Source organism: Corvus moneduloides, chromosome 1 (genome assembly GCF_009650955.1).
Source record: "Corvus moneduloides isolate bCorMon1 chromosome 1, bCorMon1.pri, whole genome shotgun sequence".
NCBI classification, from domain to species: domain Eukaryota; kingdom Metazoa; phylum Chordata; class Aves; order Passeriformes; family Corvidae; genus Corvus; species Corvus moneduloides.
The window spans coordinates 4,234,469-4,252,162 of record NC_045476.1 but is presented as its reverse complement, the minus strand read 5'-3'; the positions used below and the strand labels follow the sequence as shown (position 1 = coordinate 4,252,162).

General features: G+C 47.5%; 1 protein-coding gene across 2 annotated transcripts in view; it reads right to left on the bottom strand.

The window, feature by feature from the left end:
* Positions 1-319: 319 nt before the first annotated feature.
* Positions 320-17,694, bottom strand: part of VILL (villin like) — a 33,553-nt gene continuing 16,178 nt past the window's right edge. Inside the window, exons 5-21 of one of the 2 annotated variants that reach the window (XM_032097298.1) lie at positions 16,760-16,868; positions 16,328-16,438; positions 14,735-14,934; positions 14,570-14,648; positions 13,119-13,217; positions 11,409-11,562; positions 10,310-10,410; positions 9,904-10,041; positions 9,211-9,369; positions 8,170-8,349; positions 7,099-7,244; positions 6,256-6,400; positions 5,738-5,926; positions 3,961-4,029; positions 3,325-3,336; positions 2,812-3,075; positions 320-1,567 (exon numbers count right to left, since the gene is read on the bottom strand). In XM_032097298.1, the coding sequence (XP_031953189.1) occupies positions 1,454-1,567; positions 2,812-3,075; positions 3,325-3,336; positions 3,961-4,029; positions 5,738-5,926; positions 6,256-6,400; positions 7,099-7,244; positions 8,170-8,349; positions 9,211-9,369; positions 9,904-10,041; positions 10,310-10,410; positions 11,409-11,562; positions 13,119-13,217; positions 14,570-14,648; positions 14,735-14,934; positions 16,328-16,438; positions 16,760-16,868 (2,269 nt within the window). In that variant the 3' untranslated portion in view covers positions 320-1,453. The remainder of the gene's footprint in view (positions 1,568-2,811; positions 3,076-3,324; positions 3,337-3,960; positions 4,030-5,737; positions 5,927-6,255; positions 6,401-7,098; positions 7,245-8,169; positions 8,350-9,210; positions 9,370-9,903; positions 10,042-10,309; positions 10,411-11,408; positions 11,563-13,118; positions 13,218-14,569; positions 14,649-14,734; positions 14,935-16,327; positions 16,439-16,759; positions 16,869-17,694) is intronic. The other variant, XM_032097385.1, reaches the window with a different exon arrangement.

Below are 17,694 nucleotides of genomic sequence, written 5' to 3'. Positions count from 1 at the left end.
GTGAGAGCTCTTCACCCCTCAACCACCAGCCTGGAGCCCCCCAGCTCCATCCCTACGTCCCTGCAGCTGGGCTGGGCGGTCAGGCCAACTGCTGAATAGTCTGGTGCTGCTGCTCATTGGCAATGGGGGCTTCAGGAGCAGGATACATGGGGTGTCTGGGAACAAAAAGGGCCTCACCTCCTCACCTTTTTCTCTACTTTTCAAAAAAAATTCCAAAATTCCGTCGATGACCAGGTGTTTGAAGGATCTGTGGCCCTGCAGAGCTTTCATCTGCTGCCATCCTACCCCCCCCCCCACTGATCAAGGACACTTCCAGGGCTGCTGCTGCTGCTGGATGTTTATTTGGAATCACTGACCAGGTTGGAAATGGAGTAAAGCTGCAAACCCACATTGTCGGAGTTTTTAAGGCGGTGTTTCTTCCTTTAGTTTACAGTTTTATCCTGTACTCACTGATTGCTCACACTTCCCTCTGCCCTCCCCATTCAGACTGATCCCATAGTCTGGAACCAGCACACTCAGCCCCACGGACATCACAGGGATGGAGCCCTGATAAAACCATTAGTAGGCCATCCTCTGCCTCAGGTCATACCCAAAACCTCCTGGCTTCCTCGAGCCTCTGGTCTGTGGGCAGATGGACTCTGACATTCACCTGGGTGTGGTCAGGGAGGCCAGGTGAGATTGTAGATGCTGTCTGAATGAGAAGAAAGTAGAGAGAGTCTTGACTGGCAGTCAAAAATCGATATTTGTGTCTAGCCTTTAGTGCCATCATCCTCTTGAAATAGATCAGCTAATAAATATGCTCATAGTAAGTGCTTTTTTTCCCCAAACCAGGTTCTCATGTGTTTTACCTGCCCTGGGCTATGCATGTTAATCTAGATCTCATTCTTGCTGTTCTTTGATGAGTAGTTTTTCTACAACGTGAGAAGGGGCAGAGCTACCGTGTCACTCCACAGACTACCCCATTGGGCAGCTGGCTACTCCATTACCTCTTTCCTGACCTCAAGGGTCCCCCTCCATCCTCTTAGGGCTTCCCTCTCTTCTCCCCACCCAGAATTTACACAGCAGCTGCAAATGGCCTTTGTCATGACTAATTTTAAACTTCTACAAATGAAGGAAGATCATGGCCTCGTGCACGTGGCAATTTGCAAAAGGGAGAGGAAAGATGAGGCTACAACACTGTTGCATGGCACACACTTGTCTTCGTGGCTATCAGCAATAAAGTGTCAGGAAGAGGCAAAAATGTCCTGTCAAGCTGTTCCTGAAAAAGGTTTTGCCTCCTGGGGTTCTGGGTTTGCAGGGAGAAAGGAGCCATCTCCTGAACAGTGGCTGCTGGAATAACTGCGTTGGATTGGGGTGCTGGGTTTGGATCATTGAGCAAATGCCTGCACGTCTTCTGTGCAGCTCCTAAGGGAGCAGGGGTTGGTCCCAGAGTCATTGGATGCCCCCTGCAGTCTCAGAAGAGTCCAAATTGTTTCTTCTCGTTCTGCTGCTTCCATTTGGGCATCTGGTAGAACTCGTCCTTGGACTTCCCAAAGATGTCGTGGAAATCAGCATCGGAGAGATAGCACTGCAGTGAGGAGAGAGCAAGGACAGGTCAGCTTTGGCTTTTGCAGAGCCTGGGACACCCCCATAGGCTGCATCCCCTCCCCACCGTGGCAGTGCTGACCTCTTACTCCAGGCCAGCAGCTCCTGTTCAGCTCCCTGTCCTCGTGGTGGGAAGTGGAACATCCCAGCAACTGTTCCACATCCCACTTCCCAGGGAAATAAAAGCCCACCAGCCCAAAGAGATGCTCTGGTTTTGAGCAGTTAGCATGCTCTGGCTGGAATTTAGTCCCTGCTAATCATACTGTGGCCAGGATGATTTGTGGTCCACCACGGAAGCTCTGCTGGCCAGAGTTTTGGGTGGTTCCTTAGGCAGTAATTCACAGTGAAAGCATCTCCCCCTTGCTCACTCCCCTCCCCTAAAATATTCACTGGAAATGTTCACTCCCATTGCTGGAAAGACATGGTTTACAGAAAGCAGGATCGTCAGGGATACTGAGAAAGGCCCTGTGGGAATGGGAGGTTGAGTTTTTCCTGGCATTTTGGGTAGAAGAACTCATGTAGAGCCCAGCTGTGGATCATGACTCTGGCTGTGGGTGCTGGCCTTTGCCAGATTTGCTGAGCAAGACATTGATCAAACATGGATTACAGGGAGTAGAGGCAATCTACCCTCTGTCTCTCCCATCAGCTTGCTTGGATTCAGCTGCAGACATTGCCAAAATCCTTGGGCTGATCGAAAATCTGGAATGTGTCCTTTCTTCTGAAATTGAAAATTGATGAAATGCAAGCTTTCTAACAATAAAAAAAAAAAATCCCTTCTGGGAGGAGTTTCAAATGAAAACATTACCTACAGCTCAAGCAAAATGCAAATTATGGCTTTGTTCTCAGCTGTGATACCTTGTCCCCCTGTCCCTGTGAGGACAGAGGTTGGGTGGCAGAGCAAAACAACATTACCAGATGAAAACAGTTTTTAAAAATTACTACTTAAAATTCTTTTTTTCTGCCATAAAACCCCCATAATTACTTCAACTAGGCTAAAACCATCACAGGGTGTCCCTGTCCACGGCAGGGAGTTGGAATTAAATGATATTTAAAGTCCCTTCCAACCCAGCCCATTCTATGAATTTCCTCACACGAAGCTCCTGCTTTTGGTGACACCTTTGTGTCCTGCCAGTGTCCCCTTGAGTCTGAGCAGGACTCAGTAGTCTAAAGTACACTTAGCCAGTTCCAGGTTAAGTTAGAAAGGCATTAAACCAGCAATGCTGCCACCTCTTTTTTAGTGGGATCCACGCCTTCTGGAAGTTCATCCACCGTCCTGTGCATCAGCACCTCTCGGGAGTAAATCTCTTCCCCGTTGGGCACCATGGCAGGGCTGCTGAGGCTGTTGCTGCTGTAGTTGCTGCTGTTGCTGTAGCTGTTGCTGTCACTGTGGCTTAAGTGAGATTTGTACTCTGAGGAGGCACTTGCTGTACCTGAACCAGCCAGGTTGGAGGTGCTGAGGGTCCTCTTGTTCAGGCTGAGGTTGTTCAGGTCCTGACAAATGGAGGAAAACACATCAGGATGAGATGCTCTGGCAGAGCAAGTTGGGGATGATCCCAGGATCTTTCTGCTGGGGTTGTGGGGGACTACTTCTGGCACAGACTGTCTGTAGCTCCAAAGCAGCAAGGGGAAAGTCGCAACTAAAGCGTTAGTGCAGTGCCTCTGTAAATGCTACACCTTGGTGTTAGGACTGCTAAAAGCACACACTAATGAGAGCTCTTACAAAGAACTGAGGATACTTACAGCAGTCTCATTCTTCTCAAGATAACATCAGGGGAAGGCACATGTGGGATGACAGAAGGCGAGGTTAGATGTCTACCATGTCTAAAATGACTAAATTACCTGCACGCCCCTCCCTGATGAGCCATCTGTCCTCATCCAAACCTGCCACTTCCTTCCAGCCTTCATCCTGACCCTGCCCAGGGCAGAACTGACCCGTGTGACAATGGCATTTGGGACTGCTGGGACCTCATTTCCTCTGTGCTTTGGAGGATCCCCCACTGGGTTATGCCCTTCTTGATCGGGGACCCTTGCTTGAGGTCTCAGGGGCTCCACCACTGCAAACTCTCACAAAACATTTAACTGCACCCTCTTTGAGCTGCACACACCTTGATGTGCTCTGCATTAAAGCAGCTGGGCAATGTCCTGCTCACAGATGCCTCTGAGGAGGACTGGAAAAGGCCCAGGAGGTCTGGGTGTATTTATGGGTAATTTATCACATCTCCCTCTGCTTCCTGCAGAGGAGCTCTGACCCTGGAAGCCTGAGGCTCTCATCCCTGCCCTGATCCTGGTGTCCCCTCCTTTGTGCAAACAGGCTGGGGGATGTGGTGGTGTTTGAACCCAGGAGTTTCCTACTTGCATGGCCAAGACACAACTCACCACTTTGATCTCGGATATGGCTGACACGTCTCCCAGGCTGTTCTTCATTTCCTCGTAGGACTTGCCATCCTAAAGGGAAAGAGAGAGCTGTGAGAGCCATGGGCTGCCTTTAGCCCACACTCCTGGTCTGTAATGAGCTCAAGAGATCATGAATTTTACAGACCAGTGATGGCCACTGAGGTGGCAGCTCCTGCAAACCTCAGCCCCTGGAATCAGGAGACTGCCAGAATTTGAGCTTTCACTTGAAAACAAAGAAAAAAAAAGGACTTCAGCCTTTGTAGTTGTACAATAACAGGTGAAACCAGGAAACTTAAAGACTTTAGAGCAGATGGCAAATGAAGAGAAATAATATTTACTGCTCGGTTTAAATCTTTTATATTTTAGATGAATCTTGCAATGCCTGAAACGATATTTCTCTTTTCCCCTTTCCTGATTAATTTAGATAAAACAGATTTTTTCAAAGCCTCAAATCCTGACTTCTTGTAATTAGGTGCCATGTATTACCAGATATCTCTTATTTCCTATTTAAAAAAAATGGAATATGCTAGATAAACTGGCAAAGCTCATGACTGTGTTTTCCTGAGCAGCCAGGAGATGTCAGTTCTTCACAGAATCATTCAACAAAGTTTCCCAACAAGCACAAGCAACGTAAACACATGGACTGCAGAGAAAACAGATTTAGACCCAAAACTGAGCAAAGAACACACACCAGATGTTTCTGGGATGTCAACAGTTTGGATGGCTTCTCTGTAGTTGCTGAAGCTGCCTACAGGGGATATTTTTAGAGGCACATATTTTATGAACTGTATCCTTGTTTTTCAGCAGTTTCTCGGAAAAAAAATAAAACAAACCCACAAGTTTTGACCTTTGTTCTAAGCATCAACGTATTTTTAAGGGTCATTGCGAGTTGCTGTCTTATCTCTCCAGATCCAGCTGTCAAGACAGGCTCTTCACCACCACACGGATTGGGAAGAAAGACAATGCAAACCCAGATACAGGAAATAAAATATCTCTGCAAGAGTTTCCCTGCAGTGTGAAGTCCCAGGGAAAGAGGGTAGAAAGGAATTTTTCTTTCCCAGTCATCTTCTGGGGCAGGTTTCCACTTCCATACAGGGAGGAGCTGGTATTTGTAACTCTGCTTTTGAAGGCTGGTGTGCAGGAACCAAGGGTGACCTTGCTCAGAAGCTCGTGGGCTCTGATGGGTTTTCCACAAACCTGAACACGAGACCTGTCTGCTCACATCTTTCATTTCTCCACAGTTTGCCCTTAAAGCTGGGTCATAAATTTGCCTCTGTGGTTGCGTTTTCAACAACGAACTTTTGTTGGTTTGGTTTGGGTTTTTTTTTATCCTTATGATGTGGGGTGTGTCTGTCTTCTCTCTGAACTTGATTTTACCACCTGTAGTCCCCACCTCTTTTTGGCTGAAATAGCAAACCTGATTTGGAGCCTAATATTTATAAAAATGTGAATATTTGGAGTTCAGGCACATTTATTTACATTTACAAAAGCCTCAGTTTGACCAAACAGATACATTTTGTTGGTGAAGGAGCAGAAGCTGCTCAGACAGCACCAGGAACTCATGTCCCTGCACACGACAGGAGGTTGGAACTGGATGATCTTTAAGGTGCCTTCCAACCCAAGCCATTCCATGGTTCTCTGAAGCTCAGGACATGTCCTAGCGAGGTTTGAGTCCATGCATCATATACTCACTGACAACAACACCCTCTAGGCTCCACTGAGAACACGAGTGCACCACAGGGCTTTTCCAGCAACTTACACTCCATTTGTAGGGGTCCCAAGCGTTGAACCATCCTGTGAAGTTGAGGGGTTCATAGCCCTGCTTCACCAGGATGATGGGAGTGGCCAAGTCTCTCCCAGCCGGATGGGTCTTGAGATACTCCTTGGCCGAGGCAATCGCCTCGTTCCTCTCCTGTGCGTTGGAGGCTTTGCCAACCCAAAGGAAAATCTGCAAGGGGAGAAGGTGTTGAAGGTCAGTGAGCCTTTAGAACCTGTGAAGACGTGGCTGTTTGTTCTCCCCTGCCAATGGGAGCAGAGACAAGATCGGAAATGTGTTTTCCCAGTATTTTCCTGTGATTCTGAGCCCTGATTTACCCCCAGCCAAGGAAGATTTTGCTTTTGAGACAGGCATGGAGCATAAATATCTCAGGTATATCTTACACATTTCAAGGTAGATGGAACGAGTCATGGGCCGAGATTCAACTCAATAAACACCAACTAAAGCCACAACCTGTTTGAAAATATGTCTGGGGAGAAGGGGAGGAGGCTTTTGCTGACCTCTTCCCATGTGTCCAGCAGCATGACATCATCTTCATCCAGGTCCTCCTGGCAGAACCCGACCACCTCCGTCATGATGAACCGACCTGTCTGGTTGGAGCACTCGAAAAGGCGAGGCTGGTAGTGTGTGACCTGCTCCTGGAACCTGCCTCATGCATGGCAGGGGGGGAAAAAGCAAGAAAGGTGGAAATCTTTCCCTCCTGGCTTACTGCAGGGCCCTGAAGCTACATGTCGTGGCCTTGAAGGAAGAGGTGGAACATGGCATAAAAGCCTGAAAGTCAGCAATATCAGGTTTCAGGGGATTCTCAGAGCATTTTAATGATTTTTAAAGGTCATTTTTTCTGCATCCAAGGAGGACAAAAGCAGAATTCTTCTCTCATTGTGGCAATGAGCCTGATGTCAGGTGAAAGCCACACCAGATCACTTTTTTGCAAAGGAAACAATCACCTGCCCAGAGGGCTGGAGAAATCCATGTTGTTAAAAATCAGATTTAGTATCACGATTCTCCTGGGGCTGCTGATGACAATGGCTGGAAATGGAGCATGTGGTTCCTGCAGTTCTTAGGATGAGATATGGGATGAGTTTACTGGGGGAAAAGGAGAATGTAGCACACCTTTGTCTGCAGGCTTTGGACCTGTAGCTCCTCATTCAGGAGAACTCCTGGCCCAAAAGCCAGGAAAGAAACATCTTGGTGTGGTTTCTGACCAAGGTTTTGGTGATATTCTGGCCTCGTGCTCCCTTTACAGAGGACACAGTAACAAAGTATTCACTTTCCTGCAAAGTTTTGATGCCTTGCTTAATGTCCCCTAGCCAGGCCCAGAGGAACAAGCAGGTCACTATTACCTCTTTTCACTGGCATAAGGTGCTTTGCCTCCCAGAGCTTCCCAGAACTCTGCAGGCTCCTGTCCTTCCAGAATGGTGTGCTTGTCACGCCTGGAAACAATGTCAGCCACCATTTTTGCCATCTCCCGCTCATCTCCGCTGCATCCCTGTGTTCAGGATAAAAGATTGAGGTGGAGTCAGGGACAGACTGGCAGAACTTATCCATGGGGAAAAGCTGGTTTAGTGCTCTGGAGAGCTTTAGACCTGCTTGAATACTCTTGAGGTGATCACTCAGAATCCATTTCTAGTCCTTGAAGGAAAATTTAGTGCAGCCAACAGCACCTAGAGCAAAACTCACAGAATGACAGAATGATTTGGGGTAGGAGGGACTTTAAAGATCATCAGGAACACCTTCCACTCGAACAGGATGCTCCAAGCCATATCCAACCTGGCTTTGAACACTTCCAGGGATGGGGCATCCACAACTTCTCTGCTTTGGTTTGATCTACCATCTCATCCTGACACACATGACTGAAACAAGAGAAATTAATTTGCTCTCATCCTGGCTGATTTCTTACAGCTGGAAAATGTGGGGTGGTTCGTTCACCTGAAAGCTGTGTGAACAACTACAACGTGGTGAGGCGAACCCCAATGTGGGTTACTGTTGTGGAGAGGGCTTTTGCTGCTGACCCTCCACAGACAGAGCCCTTTCCTGTGTGCACATTTGTCAACTGAATAATGAAGTCTGGAAAAGACCTCTATGATCATGAAGTCCAACTGCCAACCCAGCACCACTAAACCGTGTTAATCAAGTGCCACATCCACACGTGTTGAGGACTTCCAGGGATGGTGACTTCACCATTTCCCTGGGCATTCTGTTCGAATACTTGGTATCCCTCTCTGTGCAGAAATATTTCTTAATATCTAATATTAACCTCCCCTGCTGCAATTTGAGTCCATTTCTCCACTGAACTAATGGGCCACCTGCCCAAGGATTCACCTCCATGACCTAGTGGAGGCAGGAGACTCAAGCCCCACCTCAGCAATTCCGGATTCCTTTGGCTGCCTCCCCATGTCTCATTGCAGACTCACCTTCCCACACCACAGGTAGCAGACTTGGCTGGTGGTCAGCAGGAAGACATCATTGGAGTTGAGGGAGGAGGCTCGGGCTGGCACCTCTGTGGCCTTTGTGTTCACCTCATCGGTGCCCCTCACCTGGAAGAGGCGGATCGCTGGCTCGGGAGAGCTTTTCTGAGCCCGGCTCGTGCCACCCTGCAAGGAGAGAGAGAGGGAAGGGTGGTACTGGGAGGTGAGGAGGACACACAGATCCAGAGTGTGATTGATTTGAGGAAGGCTTGGGGCTTGCAGCCCTCCTCACTGTTGCAATGATGGACCATTGTTCTGCACTAAGCAGGCAAAGAAATCCAAACACCTGCTGATTCCAGGTCAGAATGAAACCCACATGGCACAACTCCCACATTTCTCCCTGATTACTGAGCCTTGACCAGTTCCCATCAAGATTCTCAAGATCAATGTGACCAGATTTTGGAGTCTGTAGGGGATTTGCCATGCAAACTGGGCAAGGCAGCTGGACCCTGCTTTCCACCTGTGCTCATCTTAGCTGAACATCTGCTGTGGAAACCATATAGAGGGACCAACACTGAGAGCTGAGGGCAATCCCCCTCTCCCACAGTCATTTGGAATTTCTCCACCACAGATGTCAGCAGTCAAGGCAGAAAGTGAAGTGGGTTGGTAGTTACGTGATGTAATTCAGGCAAGGACAATTCAAATCAGGTTTGTAGGATGTTCTGGAGGACTCTTTCTGGACAGCAGCATCTATGATTCACAGGATTACTTCCTTATTATAACTGCAAAATATTTCGGGATGGAGTTGGAATGAACATCACACATCACTGCTGGAGCTCAGGGGTGGACAACTGAGTTGGGTCAGTCCAGCACTGTGTTTACAGCAAGAGTGTTCAGACTGCTTGGGAAGTACTGGAAATGTCCCCTCTGCCAGCCCGTGCAGAGCTGGCAGGCTCCTTTCCTGAATATCAGCCCATTTTTACTGGACTATTTCCATTGCAGCTGCCAAGCCATCATTGGTGCTCCCACCTCCCAAAGCCACGTTACCTCGTAGATGACCAGCTTGCCCTTGAAGATGGCCAGGAAGTGCCTGGGCTCCTTGCCCATTGTCACTCGCACCTGCACGGCCTCATCCCCATATTTCTTGTCCAGCTCGATGGCATTGAGGGCACAGGCAGTGATTTCATCCACGGAGGCGTGGCGGCCCTGGGGGACAGGGAGGTGAAACATGCAGTGGGATGACAGCAAGGGTACAAACCTCTTCACAATCCAACATCTTGCCAATCCCAAAGTGTGTAGTGTCGTGAGATCAGAGTTAAAACTTCCTGATCTTTAAATTTCACTGGCATTCTGGTTTTGTAGACTTTAAAGCCCCATTTTTGAAGCTTCTCTCTGCATGAAAATATACTTTAAAAAGGAAAGCAGAGATGTTCATATACCCTCAAAACTCCAGGAAGTGAGGCTTTAAGGGACAGTCTGACTCCAAAGTTTGACCTCAGCACTGTGAGCCCCATCATCCTTCACTCTTTCTGACTTCGTCAGTGCTCAATCCGATGCCATTTCGGGATCAGTGTCCATGCTGCCTACAAAGGACAGCTTGGGGTATTTGAAACTGATGGGCAAAGGGTATCTGAGTTCTTCTGGGTGCTTGGGTTGGGGTTTTTGTGTGCAATTACTTCTTTCAGCTTTAGGCTTGTACAGCAGGCACAGCAGAGTACCCTCTGCTCTGCTTTGACTTACCTGCCACATATAGAGGACGTAGTGGGGTCTGCCTGACCTCAGGTAGGTGTACAGGACCAGGTAGCAGTCACCCCCGTAGAACTGCCCGTATGCCTTGGGATTCACTGGCTGCATTTGCAAGTCCTCAATCCTCCACACCTAGGGAACGGAACAGCTCGGTGAGCAGCAGTGGAGTCAAGGTGAGGACAGAGCACAGCCCTTTGGCTAACACACCACTGAAACTTCAGGTGTTCTCTCATGTCCTGTCACTGGTCACCAGAGGGAAGAGCTCAGTGCCTGCCCCTCGTGAGGAAGCTGTAAACTGCCATGAGGTGCATCCTCAGTCTCCCCCAAGCTGAACAAATCAAGTGAAGCTTGGAAACAGGCTGATTGCTGCACCCTCTGTCAGCCAAAGGAGCTGTCTCACCTCAATCTCCCCAGAGGCATCATCAAGCATCCTCTGCTCAGCTGCGAGCTCTGGTCTGGCATGGAGCTGGGTGGTGTCAAACTTCACCTGCTCCACCTTGGCTGTGTGTGTCAGCAGAATAAAAATAAGAACACAGTGAATGCACAAAAAGACACAAACCCTTCCCATCATCCTCACACACAACCATTATACAGCCCAGGTTTGCAAGAAGCCACTCCTGCCCCCAGTAAACCAGTGTTGATTTTGGGAAATGCAAGAGCTCACACATTTCAGTGTTGACCTGTTACAGGCGGGAATTGGCCATACAGCATGTTCCAGTGATGGCTGGCTGGTAAAAATATTCGTAGCCTCCTGACTGGAAATTCTTGATTGTTCTCCAAATCTATAAACATTTCCCTCCTTTTAAAATGTTGGTTTCAGAAATAAAATGCCTACATTTCTCCAGCTCATGACAAAGAGAGTATTGATGGACAGCACAGAGAAAAACAGAGATGGAGAGAAAAGAGGGAACTTGCAAGGGAAAGAGATTTGTGGCTCTCAGGCTATTATTGATGGAGACGTTCAGCATCTCTGTCACCTCCCCATCATTCATCAACAAGTTCTCTCTCTTTGGAATTGTTTAGTCTTCGGGGTTAATGCATTGCAATATTCCCTTCAGCAGCGTGATAAATACACCATTTACACCCGGTGCAAATACAGCATCGTTCCACTGACACCAGGAGGGGATCGGATGGATGCCAGTGTAAATTAAAGCAGAAATCCTTATCAGGCTCAGCATTAGCCCTTTATAAAGGAAATTTGGAAGTTCTGCAAGTGGGAATCTTACATACAATTGTTCAGAGGGGAGTGACTCTCTGCCAACATTCACATTTAAGATTAAGTGGCAATTTTGTTCATATAATAAAATTCAGCAGAGCTGAATGTTACTGAGATCACAAACCCTTTCCATCTACTGAAGGAGATGGAAAATACAAGGCACTAGGAGAATGTGTATTAGACTTCAAGATCCTGAAGGCAGGAGACAGCTGATGTGAATGATGTTCCCTCAGCTATTGCTCAGCACAGGTAGGAAAGACAAACCCAGGACCAACGTGCTCACCAATTTTGCCAGTAGTGTAGACCTTGCCCAGCCCTTGTGTTTCATTCTTTTCTGTCCACCTCTGGAAGAGCTGTTTGAACATGGCTGACTCTGCTCCATCATTGATCACCTCGACGTTGGTGGATGAAGGATAGCCTTTGGCCTGGATAAAGCCCTGGTGGGGTTCAGAAAGGTCATTAGTGGGGACACAGTGAGCTTTTTACAGATATAAGAGGGAGGGTGTCAACCTGAACCAGCCCCAAGAGTGAACATCCCTCACTGAATACAGGGCAGGATTCACCCAAGACTTGCATTCAGACTAATCAGAGGTGACAGCAGACTCTCGCAGTGGTATCCATGTTTATTTCTGTCTTTAGGGGACTGAACCCTACCCCTACCCCTTTTCTCCAAACTTTTTGTCCCTCTCTAAGCCAGGAAGACTGTCCTGCCTGTAGCCTGGTAGCGAGCATGGGAGTGAAGGGGTGGAGGCAGCTAAGCACCCAGAGCATGAAGTCTGTTCTGAAGGGATTAAACTCTCACAAATCTTTTTTCTTCTTTTTTTTTTCCCCAAACCCATATCATTTCTTTGCAATAGTGCTACTACTGAGTTAAAAGATTACTTCAACAGAGGTGCTTGATACAATATGAGTGTGAAGAACATATTCTGCCTTCTGCCACAATGCCAAAATCCTTGCTCAGTTTTGGGAACCGCTCTTGTGTTTATCTCAGCAGGCTCCAGGATGACCCGAGGTGCAGTGCTGGCAGCAGTGGTTCGGGGAAGGAGCCTGATTGTGGCTTTCTGAGCATCCAGCTTCAGCTGTAAAAGCTGCAACCACACACTGCCCCCAAGGAAAAGCAGAGCAGATGGTCCTCCCATCCCTCCCACCTGCCACACTGAAAGAAAGACATATCTTTTGTTCTACATGTGTAGCTCAGGGCCAGAATTGGCAGAGCTGATTGCCTACTAAAATGAGCCTGAGTCAAGCTCTTGAAAGGAGCAGAGAGGACAGTGAGATAAGTTTTAAGGCAGAGTTTTTTTAAGCTTTTATTCTCTGAGACAATAGCTGCAATCCTATTGAAGCTGGGTGTCTCCAGGTAGGACCTTACTGAAGGTGAAACCACTGAAATTCATTATCTCCTAGTTAGATCGCATGGAAGATGAGGCCATTTATGGTCCTTCCATAAGTAAATGGCTAATTAGAAGTTATGTTACCCCACAGTCTTCACTTCAGCATGCCAACTTGTAAAAAAATACCAAATGCCTTACTTGCTTGGGCTCCCTTGAGGCTAATTTTTCTGAGAGGAAGAGATGAGGAATGCTCTGACAGAAGATAACACATGGATGTCAGAGCCCCTTTCATATCTGTTTACCCACCTTTTGACCATGAATTTGTCTAATCCCATCTTGACCCTGCTGATCCTCTCTAACTCCACCATCCCTTGAACCAACAGATTCCAGAAGTTCACTATTTACCACGTAGAAAAGTATTTCCTTTTATTTTCTCTAACCATTTTTTTCTTAGTTTTAGTGGCAGGTCTTAGTCCTAGCACAATTTGATGACTAACAAATTTGTGTTTATGTCATCATGCCTCCCCTAGACATTTAACTTCTCTCTCTGTTATTACACAGGCCAGCTCCCCAAGACCTACACTTAATTGTAATTAGTGGTCAGATCTAGATCAGCACATATCAGCCACCCACGACATTGTTTGCACTATATTACAACTCACCACAGCTCGAGTGAATGCTGCTTTTTTCTCTTCTGGGCTGGAGGCTTTTCCTCTCCAGACATAAATTTTGAAGCCACCTTGGTCTAAAATGTAGCAGTCCTGAGGTTAAACCGAAAAAACAGGAAAGAGAAAAAACCATATGTGAAAAGCTCTGTGCAGGAAAAGCTCATCATTTGTAGCCTGATCAGGTTGGATCCTTCTTGAAGACTTAGGTTAGATGTATATATAGCTCACTTCTCTGCCTTGCAGAGCTTTAACCCTGGTGCAACCATTATCAGAAGTAACAGAGGATGAATTTATCGTGGTTCATAAATAGAGTACAGCTACCACCAACCCCACAGGGCAGGGGTCCACAGGTGTGGGCACATCTTGCCCAGGCTGCAGATTTATAATTGTAATTAGTTAAAGTATGTGTTTTTCTTAGGCATTGCCCAAAACTGGCTATTACCACCTCAAAGAAGAAGTTCTCAAACCAAAACCACCACCACCTCTAAAAGGGACCAGGAGAAGTGTATGCTGAAATATCACCCCCAGCCTGCTGCTGGTGGTGCTCATTTACACCCAAATCTGCTACTAAAGGAGCAGGAAAGGTCCAAGTTAGACGTGAATAATCTGCCTTCATTTAGATCCCTGATCTGGAGCTGAAAGTGTTGCACTGCTGTGAACGCAGCAGGACCCGAACCCGAAGGGGATGAGGTGTGTGCTGAGCCCATCCCCACTGCAGAGAGCTGGTGCTCCAAACACGCTGTGGGACCAAAGGCTGCTCCTTTTTCAAACTGAACTATGAAAGGAAAAACAAAGGCTTCATATGTCTGCAAAGGGAAGCTGAGGTTTTAACAAGGCTGACATCAGGATGAAAAGGGGAGCGGGAGGCTTGCGGCACAATGCTGCTTTGGAATAGGCTGGTCTGCACTGCAGAGAATTAAGGATGAGCAATTCTCTGCCAAATTTTAGTCAGAGGAAAAGCTTCTGTTTTCTGAAAAACTCTGTGCACAGGGTCTGTCATGGAAATCTCCTTCCAGGGTGGGTCACTGAGACCAGCCACTTGATACAGCAGGAAAACAAATCTCCCTGGGTTTGTGAGCAGGGTATTTATTTGCTCCGGAGTCAGCAGAGGGAAGGCTATCCCTGAACATCAGGTATTAAGAAGCCTTCATTCCATCTGGAATTTATTCCTGGTATGCAGCTCTCCCTCACTGTGATTGCCAAGCTAATATAATCCTTGGCTGAGAGCATCAATTTGCCATCTCTTCTTGGAACAGCTTCAACACACCACCTACCTCCGGCTGCTGAGATTGTAGCAGGGCTAAGCTGTCCTAACCTAACAGCAGGGCTAAGTTGTCCTAGTGATGGAAGGCCCAATAATTTCCAGAAAACAGGTGCTCAGCTGAAAACAAAGTGAGCCACAGCCTCCCTTTCTCGCTGGAAAGGCCACTCTGGCTTTCTCTCACCTCGTGCTGGAGCAGATCCTGCGTCAGGGGCCGGGTGGCCATCTCCTGCACCACCAGGTCATTATCCTTCTCATAGACACTGCAAGACAGAGCCACCGAGCTGAGTTAGACCCCACAGAGCCCTCTGTGAGACGGATGGGGTTTGGAGCACAGCCCAGCACTTACTGGTAGAGCCGGACGTTCGCTTTCTGCAGCTCGTCTGCTTTGGTGTCGGGGATGCTGTCGCGGAGCTCCCCGCGCCTCTCGCCCAGCACCATCCTCATGATCTGCATCAGGTCTGGGGAGTCCCTCTCGTTGTCAATGATGCCAATCTGGGCACGGCCGCCCCTCTCGCTGTCCCTGATGCTCCGAGCCAGAGCAAGACCCTGCACAAGGACCCGCAGGGGTAAGCCCTGACACACACCACAAATTCAGCGAGCCCCGGACCCCAAGCAATGACTGAGAACCAACAGCCCAAGCCAGGTTATCACAGCTCTCTGAAGCTCCTAGTGTCCTCCAAATTTAGCTATTAAAGAAGCAGATATGTCTGTAATGCCTGGTTATTAACTAACTCATAGGAAAATATTGCTGATTGTAGCCGCTGCTGATGCGGCTCCCGCAGGGCACAGGCGTGTGGGAGCCACAACAGGCACTGCCTGAGTGTGACTGTACACAAGCAGGTCCAGTGGTCTCGTGGGATGGTCTGGGGGAGAGATGCACACATGCTGAGGCCAATGAGGCAGGATGCTGCAGAGCTGCAGGACCCCGGCTGCCCCGCAGTGACATTTTACACTGAAATGTTTCAAGTGTTCAAAAAACATGGATATCTTCTGTGAAAGAAGCAGCGTGAAATGTCAAGCAGCTAATTAGGCTGAAATCTCCATTTTCCATTGAATTTTTTTTTGTTCCATGACTCTTACTGCATTAGCTTTGAAAGATTCCTCTCTTTATTAGATGTAGGGAATGACCAGCTTGAGGCCTGAGATGAACCCAGCAGCCATGAACCTGCTCCCCCTCCTGTGCTGAGGATCGCTTTATATCTTCTTCAGTATCCACAGGATCTTCACTGTGCCCAAAAATGGCATTCCCTATGGAGATTCCCCCTCTCCCAGTTCATCAAGGGACACCACGCACAAAGCAGACCCACCTGTCTTTTAATATTAAAATGACCACAAGCTCGGCCACCAGCTTTGCTGATGACCCACTGCCATATCCTGCTTCATTATATCTCGGTGTCTTGGTTCCTCTATCAGTAAAATAAGGATAATGATCCCTTTGCAAAGTGCCTCAAGAGCTATAGATCTGACCTATCAGCACCTGGGTAATGCACTCCTGCTTGTCTCATACTGACCAAGCCGGAATTTCCTGTTGATTCTGTAAACAAAAAATTAAAATTAATCTACCCTGGGCTGGTTACTGCAGCTAACCCTGCTGGAGCTGCTGACTTTCTAACCCTATGCCATGCAAACTACAGGGCACAGAGGGATAGAGATAAGCTCCAGAGGGAGCTGGATGACTTTCTGGGGCTGGAACTAGTGATGTGCCCTTGGCTGCCTGTGAAACCCAGCCTGAGGCCTGAAATGCAGCAAAGCACTTCCATAGGCCTCTAGAACCAGCAGATGGGCAAATATAAAATTTATCATTATTGACCTTGCTCATATCCATGTTGTTGCTCTTAAGATTTTCGCTGTGAAAACACTGAGTTTTTTCTTTATTATTTTTTTTCCCTAAGCATCAAAAAATGCCACCTTAAACCAAGTGACTTTCACCTGTACTCACCCTGGATTTCTCAGCAATGCTGCAGCTGGGTCCATTCCACTGGATCAGCACTTTACCAAGGTCCAGCAAGAAAACATCTCCCTTATTGAAGCTGTCCCAGGAGAGCGCTACCTGCCACAGGGAAATGAGAGAGTTTGGCAAAGTGGGCAGGACAAGGAGAGCTGCCATGTCACAGCCATGGCAAACCTGTCCCTGAGGATGTAAGAACAGTTTTGCAGTGAGTGCTCATTCTGCTGGCACTTGGCTCTTCACTGAGCACAGTGGCTTCTCTCTTGGTAACACCAAACCCTCAAGTGAGGACTTGAAAACTATCCTGAAACAGAAGTTCTTGTGCAGAAATGAGATACCCACCAGGCAAATCTGCTCAAAAATGAGTGTAGGAGGACAGGGAAGCAGAAATGGTCCATAAGAAGAGCAGGGTCTTCTTCTTACCTCTGTGGCTGACACATGCTTCTTGCCCTTGACTTGAAGAAGACGCTTGATGTTGTACATGTTGGTCTCCACATGCTTAAATCCTGAAGCCACTCCTCCCTTCTTGTAGCTGTTGTGTAGCAGAGAATAGAGTTAGAGCTGGTTAGAAAATACCTTCCCCTCTATCCTCTGAGAACATCCCAAGCTTTTGGCGACATCTGAAAAATCTAAAGGAAAAATAACCTCAAAGTCCTAAAATTGCAGTGGCAAATGCTGTGTTGCCTCACTGCTCTTCAGGGCCCTTATCATGGTGTCTGTCTGCCTCTTATGGGTGTTGTGTTGCTGCTGTGCACACAATTACAGAATCTTAAAATCATTTGGGTTGGACAAGACTTTAAAGGTCATCGATTCCAAGCATTAAACATCCTGGGAGAAATTGAACAGGCAGGTCAGGGATGGCAATGGAAACAAAACACAACCAAACCGAAAATCCCATTAACCATGGCAGTGGCATCCCAAAATTGAAATATCCATAAGCATTCAATTAAAATACGAAACAGACTTGGCAGAAAACAAACCTTCGGCTAAAATTTAGTTTTCTTCAAAATAGTTCTTCTATTACAGGTAGCTTAGACACGAAACTGTCGCCAGAAGCAGAACAAAACTGTGAACAGGTACAGAACACTGTCTGTCAGATTTTACCTCCCAATTTTTTTCTTCCATCCTTGAACACCACACTTTACAGTAGCCACAGTCAGCACTATTATCACATCATGCCACAAGGCCATCCCCTCTCTTGTGGCAACTTTGCACAGTCACATCACGAGAGGACACAACCCCAAAGGAAGTCCCAGAGCTCTTTCAATGTTTTTTGGGCAAGTCTAATCCACTCTTACATATCCTAGACCATTTTAGAAAACAGATCCATTGTTCACACTGCAGTAATAATTTACACA